Source organism: Dermochelys coriacea, chromosome 9, assembly GCF_009764565.3.
Source record: "Dermochelys coriacea isolate rDerCor1 chromosome 9, rDerCor1.pri.v4, whole genome shotgun sequence".
Lineage (NCBI taxonomy): Eukaryota > Metazoa > Chordata > Testudines > Dermochelyidae > Dermochelys > Dermochelys coriacea.
In genome coordinates, this window is record NC_050076.1 from 16,901,326 (window position 1) to 16,923,679 (window position 22,354).

The 22,354-nt window shown below is 39.2% G+C and overlaps 1 protein-coding gene across 2 annotated transcripts in view; it reads right to left on the reverse strand.

Moving 5' to 3' along the window:
- Positions 1 to 1,880: 1,880 nt before the first annotated feature.
- The window catches only part of PRKCI (protein kinase C iota), a 45,357-nt gene continuing 24,883 nt past the window's right edge, over positions 1,881 to 22,354 (reverse strand). For both annotated transcript variants that reach the window (XM_038415818.2, XM_043493027.1), the window contains 11 exons: positions 19,762 to 19,820; positions 19,216 to 19,392; positions 18,831 to 18,928; positions 17,458 to 17,544; positions 15,529 to 15,664; positions 12,389 to 12,476; positions 10,582 to 10,707; positions 9,652 to 9,731; positions 7,645 to 7,734; positions 7,219 to 7,334; positions 1,881 to 4,806 (listed from right to left, as the gene is read on the reverse strand). In XM_038415818.2, the coding sequence (XP_038271746.1) occupies positions 4,719 to 4,806; positions 7,219 to 7,334; positions 7,645 to 7,734; positions 9,652 to 9,731; positions 10,582 to 10,707; positions 12,389 to 12,476; positions 15,529 to 15,664; positions 17,458 to 17,544; positions 18,831 to 18,928; positions 19,216 to 19,392; positions 19,762 to 19,820 (1,145 nt within the window). In that variant the 3' untranslated portion in view covers positions 1,881 to 4,718. The remainder of the gene's footprint in view (positions 4,807 to 7,218; positions 7,335 to 7,644; positions 7,735 to 9,651; positions 9,732 to 10,581; positions 10,708 to 12,388; positions 12,477 to 15,528; positions 15,665 to 17,457; positions 17,545 to 18,830; positions 18,929 to 19,215; positions 19,393 to 19,761; positions 19,821 to 22,354) is intronic.

Consider the following 22,354-nt stretch of genomic DNA (forward strand, 5'->3'; position numbering starts at 1 on the left):
GAATTGAAGAACAGGTGCTGAGCTCAGAGCTTTCATTCATTAGTCCATGCGTTTTAATTAGTAGTGCTGGCACTTAATGTCAATCTTACATCAGCCACAGGAGTAGTCCATGTGAATTTCTAGTGAACAAAACTTGAAGGTGAATTTTCTTTCTAGATACTGCAAAAATAAGCAGAAGCTCACTTTTCCTTTACAAGTCATTTAGATCAATTTCCTCATTGTGGAAAAAGCACAGCCAATATTTCTATGCAGAAGATAGACTATTCTAGGACACATACCATGCACAAATCTTCACAAGTCCACCAGAATAGAAATCTGGAACAGTTGCATTACTTGTTTTCTGTTGTGCCTTTTTCCAATGTACAGCCTGATATTCTTCCCAAGCCACCCCCAGAAGGCAATGTAACAATATCACCCAATTTAAATATTTGATAAATTATAGTAACTAGAATGTTACAATGTACATATAAAAACATGTTAGCCACTTGACAATCTAAGAAGAGACTGTTTAAAAAAACCTGTGAAGGAGAAAATGTCAAGTTGTATCAATGTGAATCATACAATAAGTTATTTTTAGCAAAATGACTGAAGCCTGAATTTAGATACCTATGTATATCCTTTTATTTCATGATGGGACACAAGAACAGGAGGAACTGATCAATTTGAAACATGGAGGGTTTTTTGGTACTTGCATTAGTTCTCAGCACCAGTTGTGTCATGGCAAAATATAGTTAATCGAATTTTGCAAAAAAAAAAAAAAAAAAAAAAAAAAAAAAAAAAACCACACAACAAAACTGTGGTTTCACCTATCCTTCTAGCTGATGTCATTGCAACACAAAAAAAAAAATCACACCTAGAAAGAAATTCAAGAGCAATGGTTCTCAACTTTTTCTACAATAGGACCTCTGCAGATCCCCCCTTCTATTTAACATGGGAAGGGTGTGGTGGTCATAAGACACAGGTTGACAACCTCACACCTTAATCAATCATAGGATCACACAAGGAGGACAAGTGTCTTTTGAGTCCTTTAAAACTCCAGGGGAATGCTCTAACATCAAAACTCAGCTTCAGATATTGGAAAGTAACAGGTTCTAAGGGCAGGGGGGGACATAGGCTTGGACTATGTTTTGGCCTCACAAGTTAGGAGAAGCAGGTCAGACTTATCTTGAGAATGAGATGCTTTCCTGGTGAGAAAGAATGCTTTTTGCTTTTATGATGTTTAGTGGAGGCAGTTAGGTAGTGTAGGAGGTGGCTGCAGCACTCACCTAAGGAGAAGTAAAATCTGCAACACAATAGAAACCAGAAAAAGATGTTTTCCTTGTAGCAGAATGGAACCTGTTTGCTGGGGCCCTTGGATGTACCCAAGCACACCTTTGGGCTGAACTGAGTATGATCTAGCACTCTTAAAAACACAATATCCTTGCCATAATATCTTTTAATGTAATATTTTTGTAAACAGCACTAATCAAATTGTTTGGTTACAGTTGCAACATGATCTCCATAACGGCTACAAAATTATCCCATTCTTTCCGATTTGAAATAGCACTGTAAACTATCAATTTTATCTCCAAACCTGTCATATATGCTAGCAGCTCATTCACTGGCTAGCATCACTAAGGACTCCTAAGCCTTGCTCCTTTCTCTTGCACACAAACTTGATTCTTTTGTTGGGTCACTATTTCAGGACGGCCCTGGGTGAAGGTCTATGGCTACATAATTATGAATTGCAAGTCAGTGTGCTGTGGGACTGCTTGCAGAAGAGACTTGTATAGAACTGGAGAGAGATTCCAACTACAGTATACAATCCAGTTACATGAAACTATCCATCATCCCTTGAGTATGTTATACTGGTGTTAATACAACATTACATATAACAGAGCCCTAATATAAATGTTTTATTTAAAGACAAGTAAAAAAAAATGTGCACAAATACAGGAAATGATTACACAGTATAATGTTCAAAACAGTGTTCTAGGTGAAGCAGAAAAATACAGTAGCAACAGTATTCAACTAGAAGAGCACCCAGAGTCCAATTTGCATACAAAAATGAGGTTATTCCACATAAACACATGATCCTGATGTAGACAATTTATCTTTACAAGATATAACCTACTGTACTTGACTGTCCATGCCTGATTTCCCTGCTGAATATGCTAAGACAGCCTCTACATATTTAACAACTTAAAAAAATTAACAGTTAATGTCATGGCACTTAGAGTTTAGAAGAGAAAGTAAAAAATAGACTTGCAGTGACAGTTTAAAATATTTATCACTTTTTTGTTAACTAAGTTGATACTAAAACAGAAGGCAGATCTTAAGGTTAAAATACATAAATAAAAAAATGCACCTTTTGTAACATTATCTATAAAAAAGTTTTTGCAAGAAGCACAAAAACTTCAAAGTGAGAATTCCATTCATCTTTATGTGCATGATGAAAAATCTGAAAATGCACTTCCCTATATGAAACTCTTTTCCACTGAATATCCTATGAATTTAAGTCACTGTACAGAGCCCAGTCCGTTCCTCACTGATAGCCTCTGAGTTTAATACCAACAAATTCCAGACTTCTATACAGATGACGACTTTACAAGTCAAAAGGCTAAATACTTCAAGATTATTCCAAATTTAACTTGTGTAGTGGAAAAAAACCTTTAAGATTTAAATACATTAAAGCCTAAAGAGCAGCTTCTGATTTTAAGGGCCCAACTTGAGACATCTTACAGGAGAATTATTTTCATGAAACTAAGGGGGCCAGGCTCAGTACTTCCCAAAAGTTGAGGCACCCAAAACAGCTTGTCAGTTTTGAAAATGTAGCCTAATATATTTTTTTTAAAAAGATTAGTCTTACAATGTATCTTGTAAACAAAAGTGAGCTAGGTACTGTACTATGGGCATGAACCAAGTAGTGTCAACCTCTCTTATTAAAGCTACTAAGTCAGTGTATGAAACAGTTTAAGTGTACAAATGAAGGTAATTCACACCACCAAGACTGAAATTATATAGTGTCAATGCACTATAGCTTTCAAGAGAAAGCAGGAGCAGAGAGGAAGCTCATTAACCTTAGGTAACTCTTGCTAAAGGTTTGTCTACATGGCTCTTGCAACTACATCAGTGCAAACTAGGTACCTTTTAAAGCATGTCAGCAGGGTGTACACAGTACAGAATATTAGTGCACTCTACAAATCCCACCCCCTGATGTGCTTTGCCAGCACAGTGTAGACAAACCCTAAGGTATGTTGTGTTTTCAGAATAGTGTTCTATTAAGTCTGCTTTTACTAAACTTAGCAGTTTAGCTTAAGCCCTTTATAGGAGAATTTATATAGATTTGACTGTCTCTTAATATCCCTTTTCCTTAAAAAGGTTTTAAAACCAAGCATAAAATATATTTGGCATCTCTTCAGCCAGTATATCCCTCAAAGATTCAAAAAAAATAGTTTGAATATTTAGGCATCCATATGGACATTTATAAGAATCACACTTCTGGTCAAGTCATTTCTTATTTAAAATTATTTCCATTTATTCCAATTTTTCTGCCAGTTAGTTTAAGTCCATTGTGGACACCTAAGATTTGGAAGAGATTATTCATAATTGAAAAACACCAAAAAAAAGTTCAGGAGTCACTGTGACTAGCCCTTCCACTTTTCAGATACTGGATAACGTGAACAACAAACATACACTCTTTTTTCCACTGGGAAGATGGAACGCTTTTCCAACAGCATGGCAATAAGATTCTATTAATTTTACTGTCTTCTCCTTAGCTAGGCTGTAGCTGTAATATAACCATTTCAGATCTACCAAAACTTAAGGAATAAATAGCATGAGGTCCTACATTCTTGAATATTAACTGCCCATTTCTGCTAAAAAGAATTCTCTATGCAGATTTTTTCCTTTAAAAAAAAGTATGAAGTGAGTTCCACTCATTTAAACTGACACTTTACATCACTTACAGCCCTTGCCGAAAGGGAGAGGCTTGGAAAGGCACTCACTTTTCACATAGCAAAGTGTGTGTGCGCATGTGTGAAAAAGTTACCCCTAGTTATCAATCAGAAGTAGCTCAGGAGTAGAATCTATTCATTCAATTACATGAGCATAATCTTCTCTAGGAACAGAATCAATGTTCCCTAGACCAAGAAAGCAGCCACTCTTCTTCACTCTACCCATTTTAAAGAACTGCTGTCCTACTGTTATTTGAGTGTATGGGGGCAACACTAAAGCTTCAACCGTAAACCTGGAAAGATCAGTGTACATAACAAGGTTGGAGAGAGGCTTTAGAAGTTACCAGAACTAAAGTCTTGTCAGTCTTGCTGTTAAAATGCAAGTATTAATGGCTTTTAATGCTGTTTCATTATGTACCCTAATGCAACACATGCTCTTAAAGCAGTCAGAAGATTTTTCCTTAAGCAGACAGCTACATTACTTACAGCAGTTAAAACAAAAAAATCACTAGCTGAGAGTTAGCAACCAATGGCTGCTTCTATATTAAAATTAGACTTTGGCAAAATTGTTGGAAGATTAACATTTCAAAAAATTTCTGCAGCCTAACAAAGTTCAGCATGATAGCAAGTTGTAACAACCACAATTAAAAAATCTGACTCCACAGCTGGTGGCAAGGGTAAAATGTTTTTCATTTGATGCAAGTGCAACCAAATGGCAATTTGTTTATCCATGCAGAAAACAAGTGATAGGTGCAATATATGGCACAGTCCAGAAATGAAAGATCAGACACATTCCTCAGCTGACATCAAAAGAGGATTAATATATTCAAAGCCTTCAAATTCAGATTGGTCAATCTTCTTCACAATATCACTGTTAAAATAAAAACTAGTTAGTATCTTGAGTTAACACAAAATTGCTACTTGCAGTATTACTCAACTAAGAGTATCAAAGTTGTATAAAAAGGAAACTAAACCATAAAGAGTTGGTCTTAAACTTTAGAACCCTAAAGAGGGCATTCTTCTGTAGTCCTCTGAAGAACAGGAATCAAGAAGTTGCAGGGAAGCAAGCAACAAACAAACAGGCAACAACCCTGTTCTGGTCTTCATCCAGACACCAAAGTAGGCCTAGTCACTCAATCCCAGTGCAGCAAAATCCTCACACAAACTATTTCTCTGCCAGCCCTCTAAACACAAAGTTACTTCTGGCTTCATACCACATTCTGCCCTCCCAATGGCTGCTGCTGTCTCTGCTCTTCACCGAAGAGAGGTGGGGGCTGAACACGGCATACAGATTTCAGAGTAGCAGCCATGTTAGTCTTTATCCGCAAAAAGAAAAAGGAGGATTTGTGGCACCTTAGAGACTAACAAATTTATTTGAGCATAAGCTTTCGTGAGCTACAGCTCACTTCATTGGATGCATCCAGTGGAAAATACAGTGGGAAGATTTTCCACTGAATGCATCCAATGAAGTGAGCTGTAGCTCACGAAAGCTTATGCTCAAATAAATTTGTTAGTCTCTAAGGTGCCACAAATCCTCCTTTTCTTACTGCATACAGAGGTGGTGTTCCAAACTTGAAGGAAAAAAGGTACAAGGCTGGCTCCATTTATGAGAGCTGACTTGGCTTCTCCTGTCCTTAGGTCCTCCTGGCACAGCACTCTCTACAGGTCTGTTAGGTTAAACCCTTCTAGAATGGATGGTGTCTTAAAAAAATTAAGAAATTAGTTACTACTCCTCAACTATCTCAAGCAAGATACTTATTTACAATAAGTGGGGAGAGTCAGGCTGTCAGTCTTTAAGACATGTAAAAAGTCCTCAGTAGGTGAACAATCATCATTATGGAACATTTGTATTGACTGATAGTGCTTACAAGTTACTCATGCATAATGTTCCAAAGTTATTAAATACTATAGAAAAACCTCAAGCTCCTAAAATAAAGACAGCGGTCTGGTTTAGGCTAATTACTAAGGGAGGCAGGAAAGGCAAATCTTGCTTGTGACTGAATTTTCTCCCTCAGGCCCTACTGGGACAGCAGGGAAGTTAAGCTGCACTGTCAGCTTCATACGAGTTAATCAGCATCTGAATGGGACTTTTCAATCCTCTTAAGGTAACTCTACATCTAACACGACTGGAAAAAAAATTAAAAAACAAAAAACAAAAACACACACACCCCTTTTTTTCCTGTCAAATACCAAGAGAGTGTGTGTGAAAGACAAATTCTAAGGCCTGGTCTACATTTGTGGGAGGGAGAGGGGAAGAAAATATCGACCTAAGATACGCAGCTTCAGCTTTGAGAATAGCGTAGCTGAAGTAGACATATCTTAGGTCGACTTACCTCACGGCCACTCCCCCGTCAACTCCACTTCCGCCTCTCACTGCGGTGGAGTACAGGAGTCGATGGCAGAGCGATTGGGGATCGATTTATCGCATCTACACTAGACTCAATAAATCGATCCAATAGATTGATCGCTACCTGCCGATCCAGCAGGTAGTGTACATGTACCCTTAGACTGCAGCGTCCCAAGAAATCAAACGATGAAATTAAAACCCCAAAATCTTGGTTTTAAAGATCTACCTGACTGCAAATATGGTGTGTGTTCATAAGCACCAACTCAGTGGGTGCTCCAGGACTAAAGCACCCCCGGGGAAAAAACAGTGGGTGCTGAGCAGCGCCCCCCCATCAGCTCCCTCCCTGCCCCCTCAGTCTTTGCCATCCACCAACAAGCCCTGCTGATCAGTGCCTCCCACTCCCTCCCCACCACGATCAGCTGTTTCATGGCATGCAGGAGGTTTTGGGAGTAATGGGGAGGAGCGAGGGAGAGACATGCTGGGGAGGGGGAGGGGGCAGGGCCTTGGAAGAAGGGGTGGAGTGGAGGCAGGGTCTGGAGCAGAGCTAAGGGTCGAGTACCCACCAGCACATTGGAAAATCAGCACCTGTGCTTGTGTTAGCAAAAGGTCTCTTTGAAGAGGATACCCACAAGCCTCCACCTCCAAAAGAGCACTCATTGACTGTCTCCATAGAAATTTTAAACACTTTGAGAGCATCTTTTCCACTCCCAGAGTTTTTGTAATGATGCCTTGGTGTAAAATTTGGTTCACTTTTTCCAAGCCTAGAGAGAACCACACTGAATGGAAGTTCCCACACCCCAGCAGCAGACAGCAATAAAAACCCTGTAGGTACATCTTTTATGAAGCCAATCAAACTGATCTTGCACCATTATAATTTACTAACTTTTTTTTTTTTTTTTTTTTTTTTAAAGGTTTTGTTAAGTTTGAGTTACTTACTCGTCATCTGGAGTGAGCTGGACAGGTTCATTAGTGAACTGGGAATCAAAGTTATCCAGACCAAATTCACCTGATATATTTGGTTTAAATGGAGGAACCACCTGTTTTTGTTCCATCTAGAAATAATTTAAAGTATGAGTAACAGCCTATCAGAGATTATATTTATGTTTAAAAAAGGACTGAATTCTGAAAACATTACTTAAATTTCTCATGTCTCTTACAAATTGAGATGTCTCTTTCATCAGCAAATTAAATAAATTAATATGTTTAGTATGTAAAAGGGTTAATGGAATCTACGTCCTCTCTTCACAGTATAGTTTAAAACAGTTAAAAAAAAAAAAGACATCCCTTTTAACTAAGTTAAGACAAACTTTCAGAGTTCTACTGCATATAACAGAAGAAACAAACCCATCAGTGTTTACATACCAGATCCCAATCAACATTGCGGAAGAATGGATGTCCCTGAATATCTGCAAATCCTGTTTGAGGATGGCAGCCTAAACGTTCCTTTGGATCCTATGAAGAACGAAAATGTTTCAAAGTGAAAAATTACTTGGAGAATGTGTGACCTCTTGCATAAAAGGCTAAAGTTACTCATTATAGATTTCATAAGACACATTAATGTCAAGGCTGCAAGGTGTATTAGGCTAACGCACTGGCCAAAGTAGCCCTATTCTCAAATTTAAATCTGCAACTGTTTTACCCTGCCTTTAGAAATAGGAAGAATTGCCTAATATACGCTGTAATTCAGTTACAAGCTTCTGTATTTGGTTATATACCCCCCCCTTTTAGTTAAGATGTGCAAATATCAAAATATATTGCATGCTTGAGACCTATACTGTCTAGGTCACAACTGGATTTAATATGGGAATTTTCATAGGTGGAGAACGTTTGACAATCCCAGGCAACCCCATTAGAGGACCCCAAGTTGAACCTGGGGCAAGCGGTTGGGGTGCAGGAAGGGGTGAAGGGTGAAAGCTCTAAGAGGGAGTTTGGGTGCAGGAGGGAGCTCCGGGTTGGGGCAGTGTATTGGGGTGCAAGAGGGGGTGTGGACTCTGGGAGAGGGGGTCAGGGCTGGGGCTTAGGGTGCTGGCTCTGGGAAGGGGCTCAGGGATGGGGGTTGGTGTGCAGCCTCCTGCTGGGTAATGCTCATCTCCAGTGGCTCCTGGTTGGCAGCGGGCGCAGCGAGGCTAAGGCAGGCTTCCTGCCTACCCCTGCCCCACGCCGCTCCTGGAAGGGGCCCAACGTGCCCCTGCAGCCCCTGGGGGGGAGCGGGACACATGGCTCTGCACACTGCCCCCCACAGCTCTCCCAGCCAATGAGAGCTGCGGGGCAGTGCTTGCAAGCAGGAGCAGCATGCAGAGGGAGACCCCTGCCCCCGGTACTGCGCTGGCCGCTTCTAGGAGCGGAGTGGGATTGGGATAGGCAGGGAGTCTGCCTTAGTGGCAGCCACACTGCGCCGCCGGAGAGCACGATCGACTGAGAGATCCTCTAGGATCAACCTGTTGATCACGATCGACCAGTTGGTGACCACTGCTATAATACAAGTTTAACTTATTGAAAAAGTTGATAAGGATTTGCAGCCAGTTCATGTCAATTTTTCAAGCAAATTTATTTTTAAATACCAAAGACATTAAATGACATGGTTTTTGTCATCACATTTGAAAGTGAAGTTTGTCAAGCCCAGAAACATGCATTCAAGGCCTTCTTTAACTAACGTGGGGGGAGACATTTTGTTCTGAAATAAGAAGTCTTAAGTGATCTCTCAGAAGTTCCTTTCCGAAATATTCTGGCAATACTGTTTCAATGCAAAATTCCACACACATCATGTCCACCTACTTCCAATCATTCAGAATGATTACGATCTAGCAGACCATAAGTACCACAGAATTTCAGAAGTGATGTTTCAAAAATTATGGTAGAAGTATCTGTTTCCCCAACGCCTGGTTAATATGGCTGTTCTGTGCATTTCTAGGTCTTATTTTGTGGTTTACCCATTAGGTCTGAATTTTTGCAAAGTTTCAGGTTTTTAAAACAGTTAAACAGTAAAGAAAAAAAAGCAGCCAAACGTATGTCAGTTCCATCTATTAAGAATTCTGTTTTAGAACAAAAAGAAAAGGAGTACTTGTGGCACCTTAAAGACTAACAAATTTATTAGAGCATAAGCTTTCGTGAGCTACAGCTCACAGCTCACGAAAGCTTATGCTCTAATAAATTTGTTAGTCTTTAAGGTGCCACAAGTACTCCTTTTCTTTTTGCGAATACAGACTAACACGGCTGCTACTCTGAAACCTGTTTTAGAACAGGCTCAGACCTTGTCTGCAGAGCTTCAGCTTAGGGGCAATTTTAATTTCAGTTGTATCCTCATAAATGTAAATTGACAATGGGAGCTCTTCAAAAACCTTAGTCCAAATATAGGGCTTTAGATCTTACCTTGTTAAGAAAACTTTTTAGAACACTTGCTGCTTTAACAGAAAGGGATCGTGGAATACGGATTTGTTTTTCCAAAATGACTAGAATAGAGAATTTAAGACATCAGAACTTCGTATGGTTAAAGTTTCTTTTCTTTGTAAAACAATGTTTTGTAGAGACAACAAAAATCACTTAATAAAGTGGATGTCGCTTAATAGCAACGCTAATATAAACAACTTCCTGTTAACAGCAACATTTTGTCAGGAACCAGTTCCATCCCACTAACTAATGTTAATGGGATTTGGATACTGGCAATGGCATGCCACTTACTGAACTTTTTTTTTTTTTTTTTTTGGTGGGTGTGGGGCAGGGGAAAGGGGAGAGAAAGACCATAGCCACAGACAGGTTTGTGGAGCTGAAGCCAGGAAGGAAGTACTGGACAATGCCTTTCCTGGTTGCAACCCCAAAAACCTGTGTGCAGCTGGTGCTGCAATGTACCAGTGCTTCGTTTCGTGGGTGCAGTCCCACAAACCTGCTTGTGCCCAGGGACTGCACAGGAGGTAAGGGGCAGAAACGCCCACATCCACACCCAATGGGGGAAACCCTGCTAGAGACCTAGTGCTGCGGACTGGGAGAGGAGGCTGTCGGCAGGACAGCAGTGGAGATAAGTACTGTGCAGTTCAGTGGTCCTCCAGCACCCCCCACTGCTGCCTTGGCCACAGCCTTCCCTCCTCAGGGAAAGCCCTGGCATCTGAGCTGCACCCATCCTCCCCACAGATAGATTTGCAGGGCTACAGCCAGGTAAGGCACTTTCCAGTGCCTCCAGCTGCAGCCCTGCAAACCTAACTTTTGTTTTTTGGCAACTGCCAGATAATGGTAACTTTTTGCTGTCAGCCAAAGGATTGCCAATAAGCAGAATCTATTGTACGTTAAAACCTCACCACTACTCACCTTGAAAGAGATAATCTTCTGTGTTCTGATCGGGGTTATCGGAGCTTCCAACAATATCAAACGGGGATCTGCCAGCCATCATTTCAAACATAAGTACACCTAATGCCCACCAGTCAACACTGAAGCCTAGGATTTAAAAAAATCAGAATAAGCACTATTTTATCAGGGAGGACTTATTTTAATAAATATCAATGCTAACTATATGAAGAACAAGATATATTTTACAAATGAATAATTGGACATCTTGATAGTCAAAGGCATGCCATGGTTAAGTTATGACCTAAAGACTACTGTACATTTAAAGTGGGCGTGACAATGGCAACAGAAGTCCTCTGGTTCATTATGTGCAGGATGGAAGGCAGTACTCGGAAAGGAGAAGGAATGGAGACTTAAAAGGTTGGTGCTGGAACCTTAAAGATTAGGTTCTCAACTTTAAATAGTAATTTTAGTATTTAAGGGGGAATAAAACACTCTCAGTCTCAGCTGTGTATTAACAGCATTTTTTGGTGGAAGGTTACACAGATATTTGTGTCAAACACTGCAACAAACAACAATGGTTATTTATGCAGGTGACATCACATTCTATTGTTCACTGCTGAAGACAGGGATCAATTAACAGATCTAATATCTTGATTCTCCTCAAGGCTGGGACTGCTATAAAGATAGCCTGCTTAGCCTGTGGAGAATCTGGCAGAAGAGAGGAAGGGCCTTGTGTCACTAAAAATTAGGCATACCTAACAAGACAATACTAAGCCATCTCCCTTCTCTGGAAGGAAGGCAACTGTGATAGGTTATAGGGTGAGCCTCAGGCTTTTGCCAGAAACATAAGACCCAAGTAATGCAATGTTTCAGAAGTGTCTGCGACTAGTAAAATACCCTTTTGCATTTGTATAACTAAAAGTGGCCAAGTTAATCCTGAAAATAAAAAATAAAAAAAAAAAAGTGTTACACCTACAATAGAACTTGTACATACTGCATTTGTATAAATTTTAATAGCTATTACAGGTCACTAGATACATTTTACTTATGTTTATATGGATAATGCATTTTAAAATGCTGAAGTACCTGTTTACTTGATAGTATCTGTGACCCAATACTTAGGTTTATGAGAGCGCTACAGTGAAAAGGGGAGCAAATGAACAAGTTCTAAGCTAACAGATGCTTTACCACCGAGACAGGAGAGAGGCAAAATTTATCTCAGACCCAGAAAAAGACATGATTCTTTACCTTAGAAGGAAGATGAATAAGATGAGACGTGACGAAAATACATAATAGTATAGAGAAGGTAGATTAGGAGTTTCTGTTCCTTGTCTCATGACACAACAAGAGAACATTCTATGAAATTAAAGGGTAGCAAATTCAAAACCGAATTCCCCCCTTCTCCCCACAAAATGCATAACTAAACCATGGAATTCTGTCACAGAACGTCATTGAGGCCAAGAAGTTAACAAGATTGAAAAAGGGACTAACTGGACTTTTATATGGATAACAATCCAGAGTTATAATAGCTAATGTTAATAAGCTGTGGAAGATATTAAAACCTCATGCTTCAGGGTTTAATGCCAATTATAAGGAATTAAACCACTACCTAACGGGAGGGGGGTGGGAAGAGCGCGGAGACTACTCAACGTCTGCCTAAAATGAGGTATCTAGTGCCGACCACTGCTGGAAACAAGATGCTGGACCATGGGTCTGATCTAGTATGGTGATTCTTATTTTCTTCCACAAATCATTTTAAAAGGAAGATAACTGAAATGCATTACAGCTCAAGTATTTTATGATGCAACACTGAAATAAATCAAATTACCATAATCTTCTCCTCGCAAAATCTCAGGAGCAATATAGTTGGGAGTTCCACAGAAAGTGCTGGTTGTGTCTCCAGGCCTTAATCCCTCCTAAAAAAAAGGAAAGGAAAGGAAAATAGAGGGGAAAAGTTTTATACCATTTGCTAAAAATTCCTTCTGTTTACTAACACATTATAAAACTATACTTTGTGTAGTGACCCATACCAAAATAAGTTACTAGACTTGCATAGTGCTTTGTATGCAGATTACATGCATTTCTTCTATAAAAATAGATTTGTATGCAGAGAGTGTACAGTGCACTAAGAAAAGCTCTGTCTTCATTGCACCTGTCACTGTTTTCTAATAATGGTCAAAGAATGAAATTCAGTATTCCCTTTCTAATACACTAGATGTTTAAGTTATAAAAACACTATGTTAAATGCATTAAAAAACCAAAATCATGTTTTAGGCAACACTATCTTAATTGCCAATCAGAAATCTGTGTTTAAGGTATAATGGATTGCAATGCTTTCCCATGGCATGCAAGGCACCACATAGATCTAAAACAATTTAAAGCAATTGCAGTGTCAGTGGAAATCTGGCTTCATCTAACCTAAAAAGCTAAAAACCACAAAATGACAGACAAAATAATTCAGAAAGAAAAGGAGTACTTGTGGCACCTTAGAGACTAACAAATTTATTAGAGCATAAGCTTTCGTGAGCTACAGCTCACTTCATCGGATGAAGTGAGCTGTAGCTCACGAAAGCTTATGCTCTAATAAATTTGTTAGTCTCTAAGGTGCCACAAGTACTCCTTTTCTTTTTGAGAATACAGACTAACACGGCTGCTACTCTGAAAAATAATTCAGAGAAGCTTCTGTTCCTATTACTAGCCAACAGGACTGATCCCAACAATGAAGGTCAGAGGTTAAGCCCAGGACAGGCAGAAGATGTTTAAGTATGGCTGAGGGAAAGTAACGAGTGTGTTTTTTCTTCTAGCATTTAAAACAGACTCCAGATTCCTATCCCAAACCTTTGTTTGCAGAAGTGGTGTATCACAATTGGTTGCATCAAAATGGTGGGAAGTTGTAGACGTGACGTTCCTGACCACACCACCACTGAATTCAGAATTTTGATTATTTTAAAAAGACCTGCACTGTTCTCCAGCCACTTCCGCATCACAGTGTGCTTTTAGCACATTTGTATTGATTTGGGTGACATCAACAGCCTACTGCTTGAACAAGTAAATAGAAAAGTACTGGTATCCAAGGGCTGATACAAAAGAGTGGCAGATCTAATTAATAGACTGGGATCTATATTTTGTTTCAGAAAGTGTGAGCATTTTTACCTTTAATGAATAAATGTATGGCATTAAGTCAGAGCATGTTGGGTTTCACTTCATAAAGCCTTTTATTTTCCCGAGGAAAAAAACAAAAAGGAAAAAAGTAGTTTTTTCAGGATTTTGAAAGCAACAGCTCTGATTGCCATGTCCAGATTTTTGTCCAATAGATTGGAACACAATCCTCTGGTCAGTGACATATGGATAGGGTGTTTTTTGCTGCCATGGCTATTTGGACATCCAGTAGCCTTAAGGAAAGGCCCTAAGGCTGAAAACTTGCTCCTATATACATTAAATAGACCCACTACAATAAGAGACATACCCCATAAACAATGATTCGGCAGCCCAAAAAATACTTTATAAACCGCCATGGATTTGGAATGACAAAATGCCAATCTTAAAAGCTTTTAACACTATGTTTAAGACAATGTAGTTCTTACTCCTTCCTGAAAACACACACACTGAGCCCAGCTTAAGTGGCACATATGCAGAACTCCATTCCTGGCCTTTAATGAGATAGCTGAAACTTGAATGCTCTACCCTTTAAAACTGAAGTACCTGAAAAGCACAAATAAAACTTTCTGAGATGAGGATCCAGTTTAGGGGAACGGACCCAGAATGGTGGTCAATGAGGAAATTCTAATTGCCAACCATTTTAATTGAATGAGCAAATTCATGCAAGCAGACACAGGCTTTCAATCCTAAACATGTTATAAGCACATCATCGTTTAAATCAGAAGTAAAACTAGACCATTTTGAAAGCTGAATTCCACATACAAGTTGTGACTGTATTTCCCTGACATGCACCTGCTATGCAACTTATTTTTCTCCAGTGCCTAACAACCAGCTTACAACTGAAAAGTGCACAACAGGCAAAGACAAGTTCATGTTTCAGTATTACATCCACAGCATGAAAGTGGACAATGCTATTTTGGAAAGGGGAGACTAATGCAGTCTTTAGAAACATGCTGATATTCCTTACATGACCTATTTTCCGTGGCTATTTTTAGGGCGAGACCTCTCTCTCCCCTCTAGTGTCTGAAAGAATTGTTATCCTCATTCTACAGCCCAAGCATACTGTTCTGTCTGCTTTTCCTGTAAGCAAAGTAGTCCCTGAAGATAATTCCAGGGAAAAAATTAAGTCTGGTCTGAATATTTAACTCCTCTGGAAGATGTGGGGAAAAACTAAGCAAGGCAGTTCTCTTGTGGTGCAGAAGCAACGCCCAGCAGCCTAGTGATGACCATTTTAGAAAGGGCCTCGCTCCTAACCTGCCTCCAAGACAAATATCAAAAGGCTGTTCCTTTTGTTTGGACTGGGGCATGCTGGGAAATGGGAGAGGCGGCCAAGGTCCTTTATAGAACTGGACTTTTCCCATTCTCAGAAGACTGAGTGGACATCTCCTGGCTAAGAGACACTGGAAGCTGTTACTCCCATCTGCGTGTACATAGAATTAATGTATTAGGGTTCATCTGTTTAAAACACCACAAGGCTGAAAAACGTTCACAGCCAGAGGGTTGGAGTAATATGCTCATTTTGTTTTTTTCCATTTTCAGTTTATTATTTTATCCTGCTACATTCTGCGATTAGCTTTAGATCCCAATATACAGTGGGTTGTAGGCAGGAGTGTTTACACATCTGAGCAGTTCAGCATTTCTTGTTCTTCCTTCCTCCTTTTAATTTCATATGGGATAAAGCCTTTTGTTTCCACACGAGGTGTATATAAGTTGATAATAGACTTAGTCAGTTAATAAGCTACCATAAGTTACAAGGTACCCAAGCAGGAAGTTTCACATTTTATCTATTTTGAAATAATTCTCCCTCACCTTGCACATGCCATAATCTGTGAGTTTAATGTGCCCCTCAGAATCCAGTAACACATTGTCCAGTTTCAAGTCTCTGTAGATTATCCCTCGTTCATGAAGATAGTTCAATGCTAGACTGATTTCTGCAGAATAAAACCTAGAATGAAGATAGATACATTGATGACACAAGGTCCCTCAGTTTTTCAAAACAGATTTACATCTATAGCATAATAAATAGTGCAGCAATAAAGTGTCCTTCATGTAATTCTACTCTGAAAACCAATACTGTTTATTCAGTCATAGATGCTTATAAGTGCAAAAATACGTTCACTGCTGATAGATGTATTGGCTCTGCAGGGCTAAGAGAGAATAGGATTCTATTCCTTTTTGCACATCAGAATTGTTCACCAAGTTCATGCTGCAGTGACAAAGTCTGACCTCAGTCACACTTGTGACCCCACTGAAGCTGCACAGATGTAAATTGGGGCTGAAGAATTTTCTTAGTAGTGATGATACATAAATAGAACTCAGTTGAACCCTCAGATCACAGAAGTAGTTTGCAGAGATAGAAGTTAGGAAGATTTATATACACACACACACACACACACACACACACACACCTCTTTATTCATCTGTTATCAATATACAATCTATATGGTACACTGTTAAACTGGGAGGATGTATTGAGTGGGACCCACTGGGGTCAGTTCTGGGTCTGGTACTATTCATTATTTTCATTAGTGACTTGGATAATAGGGTGGAGAGTACACACAACATATGAAGATTATATGAAGCTGGGAGCAGTTGCTAGCACTTTGGAGGACAGGATTAGAATTCAAAATGACCTTGACAAATTAGAGAATTTATTGAATTTCATCTTATTTATTTCGGATCAAGACAAGTGCAATGTACTTCACATAGGAAGGGGAAAAAAATCAAATGCACAACTACAAAATGGGGAATAACTGGCTAGGTGGTAGTACTGTGAAAAGGATCTGAGATTCAGTGCATCACAAACTGAATATGAGTCAACAATGTGATGCAGCTGCAGAAAAGGCTAATATTCACGGTTTTATTATATTATTTATTACTGAGACAAAGTAACTGTCACGCTCTACTTGGAACTGATGAGGTCTTACCTGCACTACTGTGTCCAATTCTGGGCATCACACTTTAGGAGTGATGTCGACAAATTGGAGAGAGCCCAGAGCAGAGCAAAAAACCGATAAATCTGATGTAAGAGAGGACGTTAAAAATGGGTATGTTTAGTCTTGAGAAAAGAAACACAAAGGGGGAGCGGATGATAGCTCTTAACATATTTGAAGACTGTTACGAAGACGACGATGATTGATTGTTCTCAGTGTCCACTGAAGACAGGACAAGTAGAAATTGAGATTGAGGTTAGATATTAGGGAAAAACTATGTAAATTTTAAAATTAGTTAAGCACTGGAATAGGTTTCCAAGGGAGGTTGTGAAATCCCCATCTTTGGAGGTTTTTAAGGACAGGTTGGATAAACAGATGTGATCTAGGTTTACTTGATCCTGCCTCAGCATAGGGGGCTAGACTAGGTGACCTCTCAAGGTCCTTTCCAGCACTACATTTCTCCAATTCTATTATCTGTAATTTAAAATTACAAAGTCACTCTTTAGACTTCAGGGTGATTCTAGTGTGAACAGGACCAAGTACTTCTGGTTAATATTACTGTCTTTATTCTGAATTTAAGAAGGTATCTGTAGCTTAATGCACTAAAAATTAAATAGCTACATTATAGGAACTCATCTCACAGAAAAAGGAGAATTTTTTTAGACAAATATCGCCATCTCTTAGCTTCTTTCCATTTGGAGGATGCAAGAGTTGGAAGGCCAGTGTCAACATTGTAAACTTTGCAGTGCTGCATCATGTCAGAAATAGATTTCATGTGAACAATATTCTCTCAGATTAAACATACCTGGCATGCTCCTCGGGCAGTTTCCTCTGCCGCTGCATATGAAACATTAGATCACCTCCATTTACGTACTCTATCACAAAAAATAATCTGAAACACACAAAGGTATATTATGCAAAAACTGATTGTTTCAGCTTTGCATTTGATCTTTTTTACCCTCAGAGTTCTTGGAGCTTGATTTCTTCTGTTCAGAAGTTCTGAAAGGGTCTAGCAAGGACTCTCCTTCTCTCTCAGAATATGGATTATAATGGGTTACTCCCATTCCAACATCTTATGTTCATATCTCCATATTTCAGGGCCTCTCTCAATAGCCAAACAAACAGAATTTGTTCTGGGGCTTCCTTTATTACTAAAAGAAGGTAATTAACACTTCCCACGCTCCTAAACTACCAGGGCTTCTAAGTTTCTTTAAACAACATTTATAACTGTTACACAAAAACAATTATACAGATTCCAAGGCCAGAAGGGAACATTGTGAGCATCCAGTTTGACCTCCTGTAGAGCTTTCCCAAAATAATTCTTTTTGAACTAAGAATTCTACCACTGAACAACCAATGCTCTATCTGAACTACTTACTCCCAATTATGTGAATGGTTCCCAAATCTACCTCTATACACCCAATCCCACCACTTACTCCAGCTGTGCCTCTCATTGCCTCAGACATCTCAAAAGTTATCAAACTTTAAAGCTGAACTTATGTTTCCTCATGATTTCCATCACTGACAACCCAATTATCCTTCATTTATCCAGTGTTGTATTTGACTTCTCCCCACCCATATATCCAGTCTCCCACCAGGTCTCTAATACAACAAACAAAATGCAATTTTCTCACTATCCTTGCTGCGTAAGCCATCTTGGCCATCTTTTGCCTTTATTATTTTAACCTTCTCTCTCTCATATCCAAGCTATCCAATACCACTACTAAAGTAATCTCTCCTGCCAACTCACCACTCCTTTTTGAATTCCTTCATTCATTTCTTATTAACTGCATCACATTCAAGCTCCTTTCCTTCTTCGAGGCCTCATGTAACGTCACACCCCTCCCCCCCACACACATTACATCTGTTCTCATTTCTTCATACTCCCTCTCATTCTCTATGCTCCTACTTCTTTTCTCCCGTATTGGGCTTTTTCTTCTATCATACTGACTCCTATGCTTAGGACAGTTTCCTCCTTCACGAAGCACCCCTCCTTCAAATTCCCTTCTTCTAAGAATCTTTTTGTTTACAAGACACCACAGATGTTTATGGTGCTATAGTTTTTAGTAATTATTCTGTATTCAGTATTTGGATAGCCCTTTGGGATACTTACCAGTATGAAAAATATCATGAAGTGTCACAAGTAGACACTTCTGTTCTGTTAGTTTCTGACCTTACCTGCTTTCTGTCTGGAAGCAAGAGTGTAGTCCAACAAGGAAAGGATGATTTGAAGCCTGTTCAAAGACATGTTTTTCCGTCTGTACCCAATCAATATCCTATTTATAAAAACATCGCAAGCTTAGAAAACAATGTTCTTCTTTGCATTTCTTAGGTCAACTACTATTTAAACTGTATCAGTCAGACACACAAATGTTTACATCTTGCATCTAGTTTTAGGATAAATTAGAACAGACTTGTATCAATTTACCTCCGTGACAAACTTGCAGCCTTATGCATAATATATAGTGTGATTATAGTAAGGTTGCAAATCTAGTTCTTACAGGTACTATGTGCAAGTTCTAAAGGAAGTATTATTTAGTCCATTGATAGAAACATTGCTTACCTCATCATCATTGACTAGTTCTTTTTTCACAACCTTCATGGCATAAATGCGTTCAGTTTTCTTTAATCGAACCAGTAGCACTTTAGCATAACTACCTCTTCCTATAACTCGGAGCAAATCAAAATCTTGAAGGCCCAGACTTGAGGAAGGTTTGCCACTTTCTCTAATACTCATCGCCTATAAATAAAGATTTTAAACACAACTAAGCAACCTTGCCATTATAATAATCTATTGGTAACTGCTGATTTTTAATTTTTTTTTTTTAATATTGGGGGTTCAAATAGCTCATTTACTGTGTTGCTGCAGTAATTAATAATTCTCCCCCACCACGCCTCTTTTTAAGAACAGCTTTGTAGTTTAAAATGCTTAATCTCTCCTGTCAGTTTCATATTGAAGTTTTTCCTGCATATTGAATTCTGTGTCTGAACACAAACTGTGTGAAGTAACTTGAGTTTGTACATGAGATAAATTAGGTAATCTGTATGTAGGTCACTATGTGCCAAGATTTTAAAGTTAGTACTGATATACATTTCCAGACCACTTTACCTCTTTTTCTTCACCAACATGGTCCAAGCTCTCATGACTAGAAGGATTATATGGAATCACTAAAAGAACAAGCAAAAAAATGAAGGTGTTCACTCTATTAAATGAAAGATATTCTCTATTTTTTAAACTTCGTGCACAAAAAATAGAGGATTACAGTGTAGCAGAAAAGATTTCAGCAAATATTCTAAGAAAAATAGAATATATTGATTTAAAAGTTGGTTTACCAGCTAAAAAGATTTGGACACTATTTCACCCCCACATTGTTGAAGAATCTCCCATTCATAATTAATACAAGACTCCAAGTTAAAAATTTGAATCTCTAGAACATAGGATAGTTTGCATTATCTGGGCTGATCTCATGCAGTGATTTCTGCAGACAGATAATGGTAAAGAGAGAAAGATGGAGCATCTGTTAAATTTTAGTTTTACTGGTAAGAATAGTGACTAGATCCAAGTTTGAAAGTGAAGATTACTATTCCTACTTGGATACCCCTTCAACTTGATTTCTGTATAAAAGACATTGCCATGATGCTAACTACTAGTCAACTTTATTCTCTCTCTATTTTTGTAGAAATCAAACCACACCCACCACATTCTTTTGTAGAGTTACCCTATTTACAGGGAGGTGTAAACCTAAAACATGGGGAAATATTTGTTCTCCATCTTTAAACTTTTGATTTGAACAGCAGGATAGGAGATTAAGGTGTAGTACAAAGATCTGTGCACATGCATTAAACAAACAGGCTTAAAAACAGGCCTCTTTCCCTAAACAGAAGAGAATAAGGGATGTTTTCCTAATAGCTTTTCAAAATGGGGTCCCCATCAAGTATCAAACTACAAGCTATGATACCCCACACAAATGTACCATGAAACCAATGATACATGGATGATATTTTTGAGCTCTGGACAGATGACAAACTCCCTCAAATTTCCACCACAACTTTAACCACCACCACACATCCACTAAACTCTCTCTGGAAGACTCCCACACTAGCATCAAGTTCTTGGAAAACCCAATGAGCTTCAACAATGAAACCATACAGACAGCTATATACAAGAAACCCTCAGATCACCAGACCTACCTTCACAGAGCCAGTAACCAACCCAAACATACCAAGAAATCTTATCTACACCCAGGCACTCAGATACCACAGAATATGCTCTGAGGAGAAAATCCAGGGAATACTCCTTTTTACCAAAAACAAGGACACACCACCGAAATACCCCAAGACGACCTACTTCAATTCAGAAATAAAAACCCCTCCGAATGCACACTCCTAGTTGTCACCTTCCATCCCACGCTTGAACCCATATAGGGAAATCAAACAGCTAAAACCCGTATATGATGGTAATCCCATCCTTAAAAAAAAAAAAAAAAAAAAAAATACATCTTTCCTGAACCTCCTCTTCTGGCCTTCAAACAATGCCCCAACCTCATCAGAAGCAAGCTCTCCACAGACCAGGACACACTAAGTCAAAGCTGCACCAGGCCCTGCCAGAACAGATGCAAAACCTGCAGACATCTTCACTGCTACAATGCTCAACACCATCCCCAACACACCTTTCAAGATTCATGGTTCCTACACATGCCTATCACAACATGACATACCTCATCCAGTGCACTAAATGCCCAAGCAACTACTTGGTTGAAACCAAACAATCACTGATCTCAAATGAGTCATCACAGGAAATGATAAAAGACAACACACCCATATCACCTGTGGGTGAACAATTCACAAATTGATCACGCTATCTGACCTATCAGTCCTAATCCTGAATGGAAAGCCTGCACAACACTTTCAAAAGACAAGCCTGGGAGATTAAATTCATAACTTTGCTAGACATTTTTTTAAAAAAGCATGGTCTTAAGACAGCAGATTTATGGCTTATTGCAACAACCTGTAACCAGTTAACCCTCCTTTTTGTCCTATAACTACAAGGGTGTTAATGGGCCACTTCACCTTCAATGGTTCCTTAGAATGTGTGTTTCAGAGTAGCAGCCGTGTTAGTCTGTATTCGCAAAAAGAAAAGGAGTACTTGTGGCACCTTAGAGACTAACAAATTTATTAGAGCATAAGCTTTCGTGAGCTACAGCTCACTTCATCGGATGCATTCGATGAAGTGAGCTGTAGCTCACGAAAGCTTATGCTCTAATAAATTTGTTAGTCTCTAAGGTGCCACAAGTACTCCTTTTCTTTTTTTTAGAATATGTGCTAACTACATATGCTACACTGTTTGATCTTGTAATTAGCTGTAACATTCTAAGGCCAGGTCTACACTACAGACCTGTAATCGGTATAACTACTTTGTTCAGGGGTGTGAAAAATCCACATCCCTGTGCAATGTAGTTATACAACCTAACCCCCTGTGTAGACCATGCTATGTTGATGGGAGAGCTTCGCCTGTCAGCATAGCTACCACCTCTCAGGGAGATGGATTAACTATGCTGATGGGAGAAGCTTTCCAGTAGGCATAGTAGCATCCTTACTAAAGTGCTACAGTGGTGCAGGTGCACTGGTATAGCTGTGCCGCTGTACATGAAGACAATCCCTAAGTACCTTTCCCATACCTGAGGAAGAACTCTGTGTAGCTC